At 36.5% G+C, this 13,308-nt stretch overlaps 1 protein-coding gene across 1 annotated transcript in view; it reads right to left on the reverse strand.

Moving 5' to 3' along the window:
• The window catches only part of LOC127863296 (uncharacterized), an 80,608-nt gene that overhangs the window by 33,995 nt on the left and 33,305 nt on the right, over positions 1-13,308 (reverse strand). The window contains exons 23-33 of the mRNA XM_052402715.1: positions 12,796-13,020; positions 9,984-10,217; positions 8,681-8,929; positions 7,603-7,794; positions 7,077-7,303; positions 6,542-6,797; positions 5,563-5,718; positions 4,267-4,422; positions 1,419-1,586; positions 1,065-1,151; positions 211-324 (exon numbers count right to left, since the gene is read on the reverse strand). Of these exons, the coding sequence (XP_052258675.1) occupies positions 211-324; positions 1,065-1,151; positions 1,419-1,586; positions 4,267-4,422; positions 5,563-5,718; positions 6,542-6,797; positions 7,077-7,303; positions 7,603-7,794; positions 8,681-8,929; positions 9,984-10,217; positions 12,796-13,020 (2,064 nt within the window). The remainder of the gene's footprint in view (positions 1-210; positions 325-1,064; positions 1,152-1,418; positions 1,587-4,266; positions 4,423-5,562; positions 5,719-6,541; positions 6,798-7,076; positions 7,304-7,602; positions 7,795-8,680; positions 8,930-9,983; positions 10,218-12,795; positions 13,021-13,308) is intronic.

Consider the following 13,308-nt stretch of genomic DNA (forward strand, 5'->3'; position numbering starts at 1 on the left):
TTTCTGTTTTATTATAAATATTGAGTTATTACTTTAATTTAAATAGTATAATTTTATTATATTTAGTACCGGTAGTGAGTTAATGATAGAGAATAAGAGCCATTTTACACTCTTGTTTGAATCCTAAAATTACACAAATGATTATAACTATTAATGAATTCTGTAGCAAATATACTCCCGAACATCATAAACATCTTATTTCAAGTTTACCTTTGCAGGTGCAATTATACGCAGTTGCATTCAGTTTTGTACACATGGCTCCATTCAGACAGGGTGAGGAGACACATGGAGATAACTCATTTTCACAATTGCGACCGGTGAAACCTATTTTGAGAGAAAAACTATTTTAATAAAACAAAAAAATGATTTAACAATAATAATTCTTTTTATTTTCTGAATGTAATGTATATCTTATGCATATTTTACTACTGTAGATTGTTTAGCCTGCATGGACATGGCACAAAATATATTGTTCCCTTTTTCTACACTGTTTATAGACACAATCCAAATTTGCAAATCAGTTATTTTGTATATTTCGAGGAACCATAATAATTTAATGTGAATTGTCTCGACTAGGGCAATAGCTTTTGCAAATGATTCCAAAATATACTTAAACTACAATTAGTGTTCTCAAAATACTAAAAAAAAATAATATGCCACTGACATGCTCATGACTATGTTCAAGGGCATGCAACAAAATAATGAATATAGCTGGGCATGAAAAGTGTCTTACACATCTATACACTATGGTTATGACGTATTGTAAGTTTAACTATATCGCTTATGAGATATTTAAGTGAATGAGAACAGACTGACAGATTTACTGGCTAACTGACCGACCAACAGAAAACACTAAAAGTATTACCTCCTTAAGCCGTATACAACAATTTTTAAGAAAAAACAAGAACAATTTACTAAGTCGGCATGAATCTAAATGAACACACAATTTGTGAAAATAATTGAAGAATAAAAATCACATAATTTAAATTACACTGGTAGTATTACACAATTTATATTAAACAATTTGATGTTGATATATTCAAACCCTTAAATATATTACTTACCGACTGTGCAGTTGCAGTAGTAGTCATGTCGAATGACAGAACAATGGCCATTATTTGCACATCGTGAGTTTGAGCAGAGAGTGGAGGCTGAAAACAACCAGTCAAATTTATGGCAGTAATATTATTTTAAAAGAAATTATCATATTATTATGAATGTAAACTTCTTTTTTTATAATTACCACCTAGTAAACTCTGTATAATTGTAGATTTTTTACAACATAGGCGCACTGAAATAATATTTTGTTTTAATTGGATTTAAAAATACTGTCTTCAAAGTGAGTTTATTGATGATTTGCCTTCATCAATTTTCAACCTATTTAAATAATATTTTGTTGCGTTTTTTTTATAACAAACCTCCGTCCACGCAATCTGTTGTGCTAGTCCCATTTTCCCTGGTGGTTACAGATTCGGAGGGACATTCAGTGCACGTCTTACTGCCTTGGGAACTCTGGTAGAAGTTACGAGGACATGGTGTGCAGGGTTCCAGCCCAGTATGGGAGTAGGAACCAGGGGGACATAACTCTGCAAGTCAGTCAATATGTGAGTCAGTTTTTCTTTGAAATGATGTTCTTCAATATTAAAACTTCAGCAAGAGTGATTGTCTGTAAAGAACCTGACATTATGCTGTTAAACATAAATACATGAATTAAAATACAAGTTATCACACTGTTATCTATAGATATTAATCAATAAAAAACACAAGGTAATTACATTGTTATCTATCAATATTTATTAATAAAAAAACAATAAAGGAATAATATTACTATCTAAAGATAAAAATGAATAAAAAAAGTAAATACCATACATTATCATCTATAGATATTTATATATGTATAAAAGTAATTACAGTATTATCTATAGATATTTATCATATACAAACTACAAAATAATAACAGCATTATCTATAGATATTTATCACAAAAAACTACAAAGTAATAACATTTGTATCTACAGATATTTATCAATATAAAACAAGAGGGCCATGATGGCCCTGTATCGCTCCACTGCTGAAAAAAAGGCCGAAACAAATATTCTCGGCATGTGCAAATACTTAAATATAGGCCCTATTTAAGCACATGTACACTTTTATGACCCCCGGGCTGGGTCAAATTTAACCCCAGGGGCATAATTTGAGCAAACTTTGTAGAGGACTACTATATCTCACTACATACAAAATGTGGTAGCCCTAGGTCCTAGAGTTAAGGACAAGAATATTTTTAAAGTTTTCACAAAATAAGCAAGATATAAGCTTATAAATTATAATGTTAAATTTTGTGACCCGTGGGTCAGGGTCAAATTTGACTCAAAGGGCAAAATTTGAACAAACTTGGTAGAGTACTATAAGATGTTACTGCATACCAAATTTGGTAGCCATAGTTTGAATGGTTTTCAACAAGAAGATTTGTAAAGATTTCAAAGAATAGGTGCTTAATAAGCGTTCATTCAATTTTGTGACCCCCGGGGCAGGGTCAAAGTTGACCCCAGAGGCATTATTTGAACAAATTTGGTAGAGGTTTATTAGATGTCACTACATACCAAATTTGGTAGCCCTAGGCCCAATGGTTATGGACAAGAAGATTTTTAAAGTTTTCACAAAATAGGCCCCATATAAGCGTATGTTCAGTTTGTGACCCCCCCCCCCCCTCCCCCCCGGGCAGGGTCAAATTTGACCCAAGGGGCATAATTTGAACAAACTTGGTAGAGAACTATTAGGTGTCACTACATACCAAATTTGGTAGCCCTATGCCTTATGGTTAAGGACACAAAGATTTTTTAAGTTTTCACAAAATAGGCACTATATAAGCATATAATCGATTTTGTGGCCCCAAGGGCAGGGTCAAATTTGACCCCTGGGGCATCATTTGAACAAACTAAGTAGAGGACTATACAATGTCACCACATACCAAATTGTGTAGCCCTAGGCCTAATGGTTATGGACAAGATTTTTTTTTAAAGTTTTCACAAAATAGGCATTATAAAAGCATATGTTCAATTTTGTGACCCCCGGGGCAGGGTCAAATTTGACCCCAGGGATAAAATTTGAACACATTTGGTAGAGGACTATTAGATGTCACTACATACCAAATCTGATAGCCCTAGGCCCAATGGTTATGGACAAAAGATTTTGAAAGTTTTTTACAAAATAGGCCTTATATAAGCAAATTTTCAATTTTGTGACCTCGGAGCAGAGTCAAATTTGACCCCGGGGGCATAATTTGAACAAATTTGAAAGAGGTTCATCCCAGGAACATTCCTGAGAAATTTCATCAGAATTGGACCAGTAGTTTAGGAGAAGAAGATGTTTAAAGTAGCAGTACACAGTAGGAAGCAGAAATATGTGAATTTGCCCCGGTCAAAAAGTGAAATATTGGGAAAGGGTAGGTTTCAATGTCAAATTTGCGGGTAATAGGTCTTATTGTACCCCCAAATTGCATAAAATCCAAAGAATATGACCATTTTCAAATGCAAAACTGTGGGGTCATGACCTCTTGTTGTTGTTGTGTTCTTTGTTACTCAGGAAGGACAACTGCGGTAGGCATATTGTATTTTGGGTTCTTTTTAAGCTGGAATCGCTAGTAGTGTCCCGCTGTGAATTATTGCGCGAAAACCCCCACCTGGTAAGGAGGTATTTATTCATGGTTTGATGGGTTGTGCTATGTTTTGCGTGTAAAAATATCATTCCAAAAGCAGGCTATCATTTCCCTTTGTTTCGTCCCCAGCCACTTTTGTACATGGTAAAAGGTCGATTTTAAAGCCCCTGTTTGCGGCCTTGCCATTCTTTCACTTTGGCAATAGTATCATCTGTACAGGTTCCATATGCTCTTTTTTTTATCTTAAATGTAAGTTTCAGACTACTTGTGTGCAGTGAATGTTTTTCTGAATTGAGCGTGGTGGAGATCAAGAAGGCGTCCGCGGCTCCGAGAGAGTGTGTGTCTACCGTGGTCAGCTACCTTAAAGGAAAAGTTAACGCACGCACACACGACAGACACAGGACCATGACATAAGCCCCGCTGGCCTTTGGCCAGTGGAGCTAAAAACACAAAATGATAGCAGTATTATCAATACATATTTATCCTCTTTAAATCTCATCATACTTTGGAAAACACAGAAACTTGAAAAATCCATTAAACATTCAACTTATGCTAATATACTTTCATTGAAAAACAATATGCAATGCAAGCAGTAAAAGTTTGTCACTTGCTTCTGCACTCTGACACAAGGTATGCCCCACTGGTGTCTGTGTAAGTGCCTGCAGGACAGGGTAGACAGGTGGTGCTGCTGTTCCAGTAAGTGTTTACAGGGCACTCCGAGCAGGGCGGCTTCCCTGATAGGCTGTAGAGACGCATCCCACAATCCTCTGTGAAAATGAAGTTACAGAGGATATTTAGAAGGCACATTTGTCAAACAATATAGAAGAAAACTTTGCACTCCATAAAGGGCAGTTTAAGTGACGCAAACAAACAATCCCACAAATCTAAGTCCCAAATTACATGATTAAGAGATATATTTAATTTTTGTATACGAGGTGTACAATGGACACAGGCAGAAATCCCTTATAAAGAATTGACCTGGCAATCTATTATTTGAACATTGCACATTTAAGGCTCCAAAAGTCTTACTGTTTGTACCATGGGTACTTGTAGATATGTTTACCATGGTAACCTTTCACACCTGAGCCTATAATGGTCTTGCTGTTTGTACCATGGACACATGAAGATATCCTTACCCTAACAACCTTTCACACTTAAGGCTCTATTATGGTCGTGCTGTTTGTACCATGGGCACTAGAAGATATCCTTACCATAACAATCTTTCACATTTGGGCCTATAATTGTCTTGATGTTTGTACCATGGATACAAGAAGATATCCTTACCATTATAACAACCTTTCACACTTCTACAATGGTCTTTCTGTTTGTACCATTGATACTAGTGGATATCCTTACCATAACAGCCTTTCACACTGGAGGCTATGATGGTCTTGATGTTTGTACCATGGGTACTAGTAGATATTCTTACCAAAACAACCTTTTACACTTGATCCTATACTTGTCTTGCTGTTTGTACCCTGGTTACTAGTAGATACTTGTATCCTTACCATAACAACCGTTCACACTTGAGCCTATAATTGCCTTGCTGTTTGTACCATGGATACAAGAAGATATCCTTACCATAACAACCTTTCACATTTAAGGCTCAAATGGTCTTGCTGTTTGAACCATAGTTACTAGGAGATATAGTTACCATAATAACCTTTCACATTTGGACCTATAATTGACTTTTGTCTTGCTGTTTGTACCATGGATAGAAGAAGATATCCTTACCATAACAACCTTTCACATGTGAGGCTCCAATGGTCTTGCTGTTTGTACCATGGGTACTACCAAGCATCCATGTTGAAGACTAGACCTTGCAATATATTATTTGAACTATTCACATTTGACTCAAATTTTAAGGCTCCTATGATCTAGCTGTTTGTACTATTAAATATCCTTACCATAGCAACCTTTCACACTGGAAGCTCCAATGGTCTTGCTATTTGCCTCAGGAGGACAGCCAACACATTGTGATCTCGAAAACTGATCGTTGTATGTACCCTCAGAACATGGCATACAGGTTTGATTGGAACTGTATGTGCCTGGCGGACACACCACTGCAATGTGCACAATCAAGAATTACATAAAACAATCTTCTATATTTGTATTTGAAAATATTATTTAAAAATAAATATAAATTTTTAAAAGGCAGAGAATAACTCCCTAGCTTAACCACATACTACCTGTTAATAAGGATGTGGAAAGTTGTTGTTTAAAAACTGAAGATCAGGGAAAGTTCTTTAACAAGAAGGCCCTGCAAGTCTTTATGGGCTCACCTGAGTTCAGTGACATCAACCTTTGAAGACTTGACCTGATGATTTTTTATTTTAACCCACTTAACCCACAAACAAACATGGCCTTGATATTGTCAAGACGAACATTCTGACCATGTTTCATCCAAATTGAGTCACACATGTGACCTCTTAATTGGTAACAATTTTTATTTAAGATTTGACCTGGTGGTTTAGTTTTTGGACACACCTGATCAAGATTATTAAGACTTGCCATTGATATTGTCAAAAAACATATTAAGTTTCATAAAAATTGAGTCATAAATGTGGCTGCTATTTAAATAACAAAGATTTGACCAGATGACCAACTTTTTGGATACATGTGACCTAGATTTGAACTTGGCCAAGATATAGTCAAGATATTAACATTAAAACAAAGTTTTAGCAAGATTAGAAAGTACGGCTTCTAGAGTGGTGATGATCTATAAGTTGACAGCAGATGACACACAATGGAGCCAGATACAGGTAATACAATTAAAACTCTGACTCAGTTTCCTTCTGTTCTATGAAACCATTATCTGTTTAAGATTCACATAATATATCTGCTTGTAGAATTTACTTTCAAAAAGAATATCAGAAATACACTTACTGCAAACATGCATTGTGCTGTTAAACTGAACAGCAGTTTCTTGACCTGAGCAAACAAATGACCGTTTGTCAGTGGTGTTTCCAGAGGTCAAGGTCAAGGTCATGCACTCTGAGCCACCTTGAAGCTGGTGAATTGTAGAAGTATTTGGGGTCTTGTTGTTGAGTGCATTTCGCATCTCATTGAAGCATGACTGATATATATCGTCTGACAAGCCAGGAGTCCTAATGTCAAATGTCATATTCACTGCCAATGAAGACTGAAACATACATTTTAACTCTTTGCAAAATTTGTTGACCTCCTGATATGTTTTACGTGTTTTTCAACAATCCCACATTTGAATTAACCGTGTTTATTTTATTGCTTTATTACTTTGACGACTAATAGTGAAATATTTTATTATAGTTTTATAGAAATAAACTTAATTTAAGAAAACCTCTGGGCGGTAACATAAGAAGATAATATACTAAACCAAACATTTACAGAATCAGATTAAGTACTCTTGCTAGCTAGAAAACACAATAAAACAAATACTAACAGGTACAGGAGCAAGAATGGCCACCACCGGGGCATCTGCAGGGGAAACAATATCAAGGTCTAGGCCATTCAAGGCATTAGAGCAGAGTTTCTTGAACTCAACTCCTAGTCCAACAAGCGTGTTGCTCGCCTGGATTTGGTACGTTGCTGTGCAACTCTGGTCCACCAAGAACCCCCGCAGGCTGAAGAACAACGACATTGTTGTCCTGGCATAGGAGTCATGCATCACTGAAACGTGTCAGCAAGATTGAAAGTAAATATAAAAAACATTTTGTAGGAATGTTTACTAGTGTACAAGTTCCTGCTCAAATACAAACAGCTACATCAAGATGTATGCAATTATAGCATTTTGGAAAAAAATTGTCCTTGTAATTTCTTCAGTACTAGTGACATCTCTGGAGTAAACCAGTAAAGTTTTGATCCATTAAAATAGTGCTTGTTTCAAAGATTTTTAAAGGAAATTTTACAGCATATTTTTTGTTTAAAGTGGTTTATCAAAATATACAGTTATAATTGATGTTACCTACCTGTGCACACAGGTACAGCCCTGTTCCACTCCCCACCAGAACTGCATGTGATTCTGATCTCACTCAAGGATGGGTTTTCATAGAAACTGTAGCCGTCATGGCAACTGGACGTGCAGGTCAGACCAGTGCCAGTAAAGACACAGGAAACATCACCATTGCGCACTTCTAGAGTACCAATTGTGCACTTGGGAGCTTAGAAAATATTGAGAATTAATGATGTGATATTAATTAAATGATATTTCTTTCATTTAAGAAACAAACAATTTATCAATTTTTAGTCTAGTTCATTTAAATGTTTCTTTTCTCATGCAATTAGTAGGAGCTAATCCTTAAATCGAAAAAATAACATAAAATATAACAGGTCATTAGCTAAATTATATCTTCTAAAGAGCATTTAAAGATAATGTGCTAAAATGCTCCATTTTAAATTATAAATATTAGATCTGCTGGTAATAAGTTATTGCAAGAATTAATGAAAAATTTTATCAGAAAAAACAAAAGAAGGAGATAGCTCTAATGTGGTCCCGAAAATTATTATTTTACAGCATGATATTTTGTTTTTAAACATACTTAAATGTTATTGATACATGTACAAAAATATTTTAAGTTGAAAGTTTGCATTTATTCTAATACCTAATATGACAAAATTTCAAGCTCAAAACTTAAGTCAACACAAAGTATAATACAATATAACGTTCTTTCCATATGAATCCAGCAAAAGTAATCTGATAGGCGACAAGCTCCAAGAAAAGCTTGCACATGCTAATCATTAATCAGGGATGACACTTTTGTAGGATTTTTTTTTGTTTAAACAGAGAACCTTCTCAACATAAATCCAGGCTATGTTGAAAGTGTCCTCCCTGATTAGCCTGTGCAGAGGATACTTTAGGATAATGAATAAGCCCAGTTTTCCCACAGGAGGGAAGCCCATAGTATTAATTTTTTTTTTTTATATATATATATGCTATTATAGCATATATGAAAAAAAAACAAAAAAAAACTATGGGCTTCCCTCCTGTGAGTTTTCCCAGAGCACGTCTCATATAGACAATTCGCTCAATGGTTCAAGGTATTGTACCTTCAATCTTCATCTGGGTGCGACAAGATGCATGGTTTCCACTGCCATCAGTTGCTGTGAAGCTGAGGATAGGGTTAGTCCCAATGGACGCGAAGTTTGTGCCTATCACTGCAGGATTAGAGAAGTTGGTAAATATCTGTCCTGGCTCTCTAGAGATTGTGAAATATATATTTGGATTGATATTGCTGCCATTCACTTGAGCTGTTATAACTGGTGGTGTTGGGCAAATCACTTTTGGTGGTGCGATGTCTGTAAAAAAATCGATCATTACAATCACAATAACAATTGATTCCAACATAATGTATTTTCAGATGTACATATGAAATACAACAATAGACTAGATGGAGGCAGTTTCATACACAATCCCAGCAATTTTTCATTCAATTAATCTTGTTGCATTATCTTAGTTTGCAGCATTTTATTTGTTAATTAATGCATCAAAAAGAGAAATATAAAGAAGAATACCGTTAAGTAATTTTTTAAACCAATAAAATGCTAACATACCTTCCCCAAAGGAGATACAAAAATCACTAATACCTTCTTGCGTATCTATAAATGATGAGCTAGCTTACAAACTGCTCTAAACTAAATCTTGTCACATACGTGAAGAATACACCCCCACATCACATGTAGTAATATGTACCAAGTTGTAACAATGAAATTTTTTACCCTGGTGTGTGCAAAGTTTTTACCTGTATGGCATTCATTTTGAAAACATTTTGTAGACAACAAGTTTAAATACTAATTAAGTCTTGAGCCGTTTTGCTTTTGGGTTTCAGAAAATAATATTTTAAGTTAATTTGCTATAAAAGTCTATATCAACCATTTCAACTACTGGGTATCATCAGTTTTGACCTCTGGGTTACAATCTGATGATACTTATAAGAGAGACCATATACAATTTAAAATACCCAAAAATTGGACTATGTAGATGCGAAGATGCATGTTTTTTCCTAATAAAGTCTATAATAACAATAACAATGTTCAGAAATTTAACATTGAAAACGTGACATAACTTTTATAATTTGGGAGTAAGGATGATAAAAATTGCACATTGACAACTTCATTTCAAGTTTGAATGTTGTTATTAGAAAATGGTATGAGCTCTTCTCCTAGCAAATTTCAATCTACTAACAGAAGGACCAATATGCAGTCATACTGACATCCTTGTTGATTCCAGTATACACTCAATTACTTCGTATCTTGCGGGATATAATTATTTCCTCACTACCACCGGTTCACAAGACTGGAGTCATTAGAGATTGCATAATCTAACAAACAGGGCAATTTTTTTTAAACTTACCAAGTAGTGTGATAGGGAACATGCAGGTTGCAGTAAGTCCACTGTAGTCTTCAGCATGAAAATATATGTAGGTAGCCTCCCCTGCGACTGTCCCAGTTTGAACATTCAGTGGAGTAGAAAAGATGGATTTCACTGCTGTGTTATCAGTAACAATTGGTGGAGCGAAGTTCACTGGCTGCAGCAAACCGACTTGCACTTTAGACGGACAAGATGAAAATACGGGTGGTTGTTTGTCTGAAAAAGCAATATCAAAATCTCTTGGAATATATATATATATATATATTCCTATAGGCCCAGCCAATGCCAACGTTATAACACTGCTACGCTGAAAGGAGCTACTTGTTGAAGAGACAATAGAACAGAAGTGGCAGAAAGTAAAAGTAGCAGTGACCTAAACATGCAAACAAGTACTGGGCTCAAAGTCTTACACCCACAAGGAGTGGATATCAGAAGAGATGTTTTAGAAAGTTGAAGAAAACGGGCAAGTGTCAATCAGCAGAACACGAGCCGCCAAAGTGAAAGCACAAGAATAGTACACTGAAGCAAATAAGAGTGTCAAAGGAAGTATAAGAGCAGACAAGCAGAACTACCTAGAGACACTTGCAACAGAGGCGGAAGAGGCAGCCTATCAGAACAGAACTAAGGATCTATTCTCCATCACCAAGAGATTAGCAGGAAAGTTTGCCAGGCCAGAGAGGCTAGTAAGGGACAAAAATGGAGGAGTAATAACAGATGACGGAAGGGCAGAAGAAGAGGTGGATTGAGCACTTTCAGGAGCTACTCAACAGGCCAACTCCTGCAAGCCACCAGAGATTCTGACAGCTACAAGTGACCTGCCAATCAAGTGCTGCGCTCCAACAAAGGAAGAGATCAGCAGCACCATCAAGCAATTCAAGAACGGTAAATCTGCAGCACCAAAGAGCATGCCTGCAGAAGCACTTAAGGCTGACATCAAGACCAGTGTGGAGCTACTACACCTGCTCTTCAGCAATGTATGGGAAGAAGAAGAAATTCCAACAGAGTGGAAAGAGGGATACCTCATCAAGCTCCCCAAGAAAGGCAACCTTAGTTCCTGCTCCAACTACCAAGCAATCACGCTGTTGTCCATCCCAGGAAAGGTGTTTAATCGCATCCTGTGAACTGAATGAAAGATGCAGTAGACTAGCATCTCTCTGACCTTTAAAAAGTAGAGATTGTGCACGGATCAGATCGCAACCCTGGGTGATCATTCTGGAAACAATCCCTGGAGTGGAATTTGCACCTTATGTCAACTTCCTCGACTATGTAAAGGCGTTCAACAGCGTTGACCGGGAGTCCCTCTGCAGACTTCTGAGACATGACAGACTGCAAGGGAAGATCCCCAGCATCATCATGAAGTCTTATAAAGGGATGACCTGCAGAATCGTTTAGGGCAGACAGCTTCGAAGTGAGAAATATAGTGAGGCCAGGCTGCTTACTCTCATCTTTCCTGTTCCTGCTGGCCATAGACTGAGTAATGAAGACCTTGGCGGATCAGAAGCGGAATGGAATTCAGTGGACACTCTGGAAACACTTAGAAGACCTCGACTTTGCCGATGATCTCACTTTTCTCTCCCACACCCAACAACAGATGCAGGAAGACAAACATAGTGACGGACAACTCAGCTAGACTGGGCCTCACCATCAACAAAGTGAAGAGCAAGTTGTTCAATATAAATGCATCCAACAACACACCCATCACAGCTCAAGGTGAGCAGCCTTCCATCAGCTGAAGAACATCTGGGGTATCTAGCAAAATTGGCATAACCACCAAAATAAGGATCTTCAATACCAATGTGAAACCAATACTCCTCTATGGAGCAGACACCTGGAGAACCAATGTCACCACCATAAAGAAAATACAGGTCTTCATGAACACCTGCTTCAGAAAGATCTTCAAGGTCCGCTGGCCAGACAAGATCTCCAAAGAAGAATTATGGAGAAGAACAAAGCAGCAGCCAGTTGAAGAAGATATCCTTCAGATACGTTGACGGTGGATAGGCCACACCCTTCCCAAGCCTGCATCCAATATGACAAGGCAATTTCTCCCCTGGAAAGTGAAAAGAAAGTGAGGATGGCCTAGAAACTCCTGGAGGAAGCTGGTTGGTGGCCTATGTTTCAGACAGGAACACAGGTGAAGATGAAATGAGATGATATATTGCCATAGATTTTAATATAACGGTTTTATATATTAATGGTTAATCTTTTTCCCCTTTTGATTTTACAAACCTGTCATTATATTACTTTTACCACAAAGTAGAAACATTTACTATATTATTAACAAATTATGTCACAAAATGTATAAGCATATTTTTTCAGCATGCAATGTGGAAACAAAACTGCAACTATTGATGATAACCAATTGAATTCTGACAAGGTTACCCTTGGGAAAGCCAGACAAACAGCTTCCACAATAAACAAAAAAAATAACAAAACACGTTTGTCAAAGAATTTATACCAATATTTTGGAATGGCAAATTAATATACAATTCAAATCATATTAAATTGTAAGGTCAGTTGTGTTGTAATTTAGTTGCTATTTAAATGATTGCAGAGGACTTATTCCTTTTTATGGTGAGGTACCTGGTTAATTCTATACTTTGGGAGTGTTCTCCTATGACACTACTTAAGAGCTGGATTTACCCTGAAAACGGACTTATCTGTACAGTATCTGTACAAAACAATATGATACAATAAAATAAAATAAATAGATTTAAATAAACATATTGAAGAAATTTTCCTTCAACAATAATACACATTAAACATTCATCCAACATACTAATAAAACACGCACCAACACATGTGACTGGGCTCTCATAGCTCCAGATGGCTTGACCTGTGGTGCTATTTTTGATGCAGGTTGTGTTGTAGACCGGCATTGGCTCGTAACCTGGGGTCTTGCAGTGAAATGTTGCCACGGCTCCGACCTCTGTGGTTTGGACGGTGGTCACATCGTGTCTCCAAGATGATAGTTGTGTGTAGCCATTGTACGGAGTAACTGGTTGACCGCACTGTCCGCCTGTAATTAAGAATAATTAAAAAATAATCTTTAAAAAAGCCATCTGAGTTTAGACATTGATGTATGATTTTACTTTATGTATTGATTATGTTAAATTGTAACTTAAGATACTTTACAAATATATCTTGTCAGAAGACACACATTTCGGGGGGGGGGGGGGGGGGGGGGGGGGGGCAAAAAATGTCATTTATTAAAAACAAAACAAAATACAGTATTACTTGATTATTTTTTTAAATAATGCTGATGTTTGAATTATGTAATTTTATCAACACTGCTGGACACTTTTAC

This window comes from Dreissena polymorpha, unplaced genomic scaffold (assembly GCF_020536995.1).
Source record: "Dreissena polymorpha isolate Duluth1 unplaced genomic scaffold, UMN_Dpol_1.0 chrUn004, whole genome shotgun sequence".
NCBI lineage: Eukaryota > Metazoa > Mollusca > Bivalvia > Myida > Dreissenidae > Dreissena > Dreissena polymorpha.